A 6277-nucleotide genomic window follows, 5' to 3' on the forward strand; every position below is an offset into this window, starting at 1 on the left:
AGGAGCCAATCAGTGAACAGTATCAGATCAAAAAAGCTTGAATGGGACATCTTCAGTATAATCAAAGACCAATCAGCATCTTCACCTTCTACTGCCATTCAACTGATGCTGGAGTGAAACTGGGGGGCTGGGCCTTGAAGAACTCTTTGGATGAATTGGACTCAGGCTGACTGAGGTTCTCTTGAAAAGTGAAAGTGAACATTGAACTACTGGGATTTTACAGAAATAGCTTGAGAGGCACCAGCTGAACATTTGGTACCATGTGTTCTTTCACACTGCTTTGGAGAATGCAGACCTACTTGTGTCCTCCCTGCTGAGATGTGCAGCCTGTCTGTCTGACAGAAGAGAGTTCACTGCCTGTCTCTTCTTTAGTGAAAACATCCACATACACACACACACACACACACACACACACACACACACACACACACACACACGCACACACACACACTACAGGCATCCAATACACTTTGAGTGCATCACTTTCATCATCACAGTTTCTACCTTTGTGTTATACAACCCCCCACCCCACTGTGTGGCAGGAACACACATGCTCAACACGCGCACACACACACGGATCTGAATCTCCGGCGTGTCTCGTCAAATAGCAGGAGGCAGCAGGTCCATGTATGGGTGCCAAGTTTAGCAGATCAGAGAACATCCTGCCTCAGTGAGAGGGTGAACCCCCCCGAGAGGTGGAAACACCTCTAATGCACATTACCAGAGATGACAGCCGTGCCGATGAGGAGCCACATGTACAAGTCCTCTGCAGCACCGCTCTCCGTCCACGAACCATCAGTCAAACAGCTGTTTAGGAGACACAGGACTATGTTGTCATGTGACCACTCCCCCCTGCTGCCGTGTGGGAGCTGCAGCTCTGAGGAATTATACAAAAACTTTCTGAGAGTATCATCAGCCACAGGTTCGTGAGAGGCTTCCTGCCAGGAGAGCAGCAACCATCACAGCTGGCTCTGATAGGCTGACACAATATGTTCAAGACTTAATATCTTTAACATGGGACTACACACACTGATATTAGATAAGAGTGAATATTGTGATATTTCCTGCCATATATTTTTCTTAGAAAAGGAGCTATTTGTAAGTTTTGCTATTGCTAGAAGAAACTTTGTGAGCTCAGCATCAAACTTCATTCCTTTATTAAATAAAGGAATGAAACCAATTGTTTTTTTATTGACTGTTTTACATTGTTTTATGAACGAACAAATGTTTGACTGTTTTATATTGTTGTTATGAAACAAATTCTTTGTATGTATCCAGGGCTCTGAGACCTCGGTCCCAATGGATTCCCCTGTGTAAATAAAGGTTAATCATAAAAAATAATATTTACCAACAGCTGTCTCCACAGAGGGAAACAAACACTCTTGTTTTGCTTCTATTTTTACCACTTTTTTTCCTCTACTGAAGTTAGCATGCTAACCAGCTAGCTCCAGTGTGTGTTAATCATTAACAGTGCACAGTGTTTTGTTAAGCTTATCAGTATGGGGAAATAAAGTACTAAAGAACAGTTGGCTCAGTGTGAACGTTAGTGTGTGTTTCATATGTGGATGATTCACTTGTCATTTACAAATCTTCTAAAACTGAAACTACATGCCAACACTTGTTGAAGGTGTTTTTCCTACAAACCTGCAAAAATATTTCTCTTTAAATTTCCAAATACTGACAGAACATTTCAAGACAGCTTTAAAAGCCTGCAGCACAAAGAAGTGCAGACTCTTGTGAATTCAATGTGAAATTCCAATGGAAAAACTGTAGCATTGGCAATGAATCAGGACATGATTAAGCAGAGTTTCATGAGTTTCATGCATGTGCATAAACCCATGACACCTACAGCTCAGACTAAACTGCACATATGATGATCTGACAGTGAAATTACATGTATTATTATCCTCAACCATGAAGACATCATCAGTTATCATGATGTCCTTTTCCATTTGTGGCGTACACAGACTGGCAAGGCTGACACACACACACACACACACACACACACACACACACACACACACACACATTAGAGCCTCCAGGCACAGTTAGTGAAACAGATCCTCAGGAATGTGATAAAGAACAACACAACAAGCTCCATCAAGACCATTTCCATCAGCAGCAGCCAAGCAGCACAGATATTGATCCATCCCCTCAACACACACCAGCAGCAACATCAACTGTCTGAGTAAGTTGACAGGCCAGGCCTGCCCAGAATAGCTATGGCACCACAGAGTCGGTATGTGGCCTTAAATCAAAGAGCACTCACAGACCTGCAACATTAACGTCCATGATGTTACACTGAACCATTTCAGTCAGTTCCTCCAGTAAATCTCACTTATTCATGATAAAATCAAACCACGATTAGCACCGAATATAAGGTTCAGTTTAGACCTGGCTGCTGTGTCAGTGACACACAGGCTCACAGCTGCTGTGAAAGTTGACATTTTAATAATGGAAGTGCTGCTCGGTGTAGGACTGGGTGTGTGCTGGATTAGAAATGAGCTGGCTTAGTGTGTGATGTCCTGCTCTGGCATGTAGAGGAATCAAGCACATAGGGAGAGACAGGCTGGGGGACAGACAGGCTGAGAACCAGAGGGACAGACAGGCAGAGGGACAGACAGGCAGAGAACCAGAGGGACAGACAGGCAGTGACAGTATGTCCTGAGCCTTGGGGCTGGCATACTTACAGGGACAGACATCTTGCTGGTGCTGTCTCTCTCCTGGTCTCCTGGCTCTCACACGGTGGTCTTCTTCTTCTCCTTCTTTTCCTTCTCTTCCTCCTTCTTCTTCTTCTTTCCAGTCGTTACTTTCCAAACAGGACGAGGTTTTTAAATCACGGCTCCTCCGATGTCAGTCCTCCATCGTCCATAGTTTCCACCCCGCGGGGAACATCCAGCTGTAGACAGCGGGTCGGTTGAGTTACAGTGTGACTGTGAGTGGATGTGTCTGCAGCAGAGGCAGCAGGGTTTACGGCAGCAGCAGCAGCAGCAGTGCGCCGCCTCTGTGTCCAGCAGACCCGACGCTCTCTCCTTCGTCCTCCGCCGCCGACTCCTTCTCTCAGCCGTGCGGTAAGAAGCTTCAACAAACGCGTTAACGATGCAGCGATAATCCGGGAGGTCGAGCGGCTTCCAGCGTCAGTGACAGGTCTGTGCCGTCAGTGAACGGGAGGACAGCTCCACCTCTGCCGCTGTCTGCTGCCGTCCGCCCGCAGGCACGAGCCAGTCCAGCCTTAAAGGGGCCGCCGCACCACGAACCCAGTAATTCCAATAATTCCAGTAATTCCAGTAATTCCCATTCCTTATCATTTAAAAAATGCACAGAAGGAGCACTTTCAATATTAAATAAATACGTAAATAAATCAATACAGATATGAAATAAATCCTGAAATAAATAAATTAGGTAATAAATGTATACATATATAAATAAATGTACATTTAAATATATAAGGGAGTCAATAAGTAAATAGCTTAATTAATTAATAAATAAATTGCTTTTTATTTTATTTCACATTTATTAATTTCTGGAGACTTTTATTTCCAAATGCCACATTTATTTTCCAGCTCCTTTTACTTCCATCTGTTATATTCAAATAAGGGGGCGTAGTTAGGCTATCTCACAGATTCAGACCAAATAAAAAGCTATTTATTTATTTATTTATTGACAATATAGTGTATAATTATTTTCATTATTTGCACGACACAGAAATAAGTGTTCAGTCAGTGAAAGTAGTAACTGCGGCAATAATATTCAGCACCCACAGACTACTTTGTTTCTGACCCAGCTGATTTGTTTTTCTGTCACTGATCTCTGCAATGAACTTGATGAACACAATGTTATTATTATTATAAATAGAAATTGTCTTCAAACTAGAACAATTGGCAACTGAACTGAATAATCCTGTTTGAAATACGACTAAAATAATAATAACTCTAACGTGTCCACAGTGAGAAGGTGGATCAGAGATCGCATTAGATCGTCATCTAAACTTATCCTGTTTCAAAGAGTTTATTTCTGAGCGCCTCAGCTGATGTAATGACTCTTCCAGCTCTGAAATTATTTTGCACTTTGCTCCACACCTATCCACTGCTCAGAACTTCCTCTATATGCTGTTATAAGTATTGATGTCACTCTATGTTATTTTTATTATTATTCCAGCTCATTTTACATCAATGTTTTTAATGTTTTAATTTTACATCAGTGTTTTTAACATGTTTTTATGTTCATCTTATCTCTTCTCATGTGAAGCACTTGGTGCATGTCATTTCTTTGTAGTAAAGCACTTTGTGCTACATTTCTTCTATGACAAATAAGGTTATTATTATGATTATTATATTATCATTCTTGTAGCTCTCCTATATTTTAGTTATTTTTCCCATGTTTAAAAAAAAAAGTTCATTCTGACCTTGACTCTGCTGAGTTTTCAACCAGACACTAGATGATGGTGACTGAATCCAGACTTTACTGTGTCCCTTTAAAAACCCACAAGATTACGTCGTAGATAATGAGATGTGTTTTTAATTTAATGCATGTCTCTTACTCTGATCAAATGTATGCAGAATAAACAGGACCCCCCCCCCCCCACACACACACACACACACACACACACACACACACACACACACACACAATGATCCATGGTTTTAATGAGACTAAAACCCTGATCCTCTGTGCTGCAACAGAGCACGCACACGAGTAGAGATGGTTTGAGATATCACATGTCTATAAATAATTACAGCTCCATGTTAAAGTGATCTGCCCTCTGGCTATCATGTAAATAAAATAAAACATGAGAGGCTGCTGATGTACACGGCTCCTTCTAGTTCAGATCTGGTCCGCAGCAGATCGACTGAGTCCATCATCATTTGAGATTACCTCATGGCTGCTGTGGGGAATCATTACAGTGAACTGCCTCTGCTGAGATGTTTTGATTGAAGTGGAGCTTTATCATCTCATGATGATGTAAACGCTGTTTCAGCCTCCTCCATCCTGGCAAGAAGAAAATTAGAGAGAGAGACACACACACACACACACACACACACACACACACACACACACACACACACACACACACACACACACACACACACACACACACACACACACACACACACACACACACACACAGTGGGATTTTTATGGCATAGGTCTGACAGGAGATTATCCTCACACATGTTCATATGCAGCTTATCATGGTTGAAGGTGTGTGTGTGTGTGTGTGTGTGTGTGTGTGTGGGTGGAAGGCTTTAGTAGTGAATCACCAGCTGTTTTAGGCAGCAGTCAGGAGCAGTCCTCTTCTGCTTTATTCAACATGCACACAGTATTTCACCATCTCTTCATGAGTAATGTGAGTAAATAGCTCAGGATTTACTGTACTGACACCCAGGCCCTGTTCACACCTGTTCACACCTGCATTAACATGCCTCTCCCTTAAACTGCAGATTCATGTTCCCTCCTTTCCACAGCACCTCTGAAACGACCTCCTCCCACCTTACAGATAGAGGCCAGGATGAGGCCTTCCCCCTCTATGTCTCTAAACCCCCTTCACCTTTTGAGTTCTGCTGGGTGTTTGTCATGTGTTTTTTGCTTTATCTTCAATGTAACTAGCATTTCCTTTATTTCCTTTTTATCGTTGGGACAATGGTACATTTAAAACAGATATGGAAGTTGATTGATATCGTTTAATCTAATCTATTTATTTATATTTCATGAAGTAATGTTAATCATTATTTGAATTATTTGTGCTTCTAATGTAAACCCTATTGTAGCCAAGTTCTATCTGAAAGACATGCTGCTAAACATGATGTGAACGATGCAGGGCTCCAAATTTATGGATTTGCAAAAGAAGAAGAATCTATTTAAAGGCCCAGTGTTTAGGATCTAGTGGTGAAATTGCAGATTGCAACCAAATGAATAACCCTCCCCTCACCCCTCCCTTTTCCAAGTCTGTGGGAGAATCTGCAGTGGGCTGCAGGTAACGTAAAAATGCAAAAGAACCTTGATCGGAAGGTCCACTTACGTCAACAAAAGGTATTAAATTGAGTATTTTCTAAAACTACATCTGACTAAACTTCTGGTGACGGCTGTTTAGGTGAATGTGACGGTTGTAATTTATTACAATAATGGTGCTACATAAACAACAGTGTTCTTCCTGTCCTATGAGTCAAATCAAATATGAACCATTTATGTGAAATTTCATCTTAATAGCTGAATGAAGTCTTGAGTAATGGCTAAAACGTGTTTTCTGAGGTCACACTGACCTTGACCTTTGACCACC

At 41.8% G+C, this 6277-nt stretch overlaps 1 protein-coding gene across 1 annotated transcript in view; it reads right to left on the bottom strand.

Annotated features, from left to right (window-relative positions):
• The window catches only part of bcar1 (BCAR1 scaffold protein, Cas family member), an 88299-nt gene extending 85104 nt beyond the window's left edge, over window positions 1-3195 (bottom strand). The window contains exon 1 of the mRNA XM_056386719.1: window positions 2691-3195. Coding sequence (XP_056242694.1) covers window positions 2691-2702 — 12 coding nt within the window. The 5' untranslated portion in view covers window positions 2703-3195. The remainder of the gene's footprint in view (window positions 1-2690) is intronic.
• Between the last annotated feature and the right edge of the window lie 3082 nt (window positions 3196-6277).

The sequence above is a fragment of the Seriola aureovittata genome, chromosome 10 (genome assembly GCF_021018895.1).
Source record: "Seriola aureovittata isolate HTS-2021-v1 ecotype China chromosome 10, ASM2101889v1, whole genome shotgun sequence".
Taxonomy (NCBI): Eukaryota; Metazoa; Chordata; class Actinopteri; order Carangiformes; family Carangidae; genus Seriola; species Seriola aureovittata.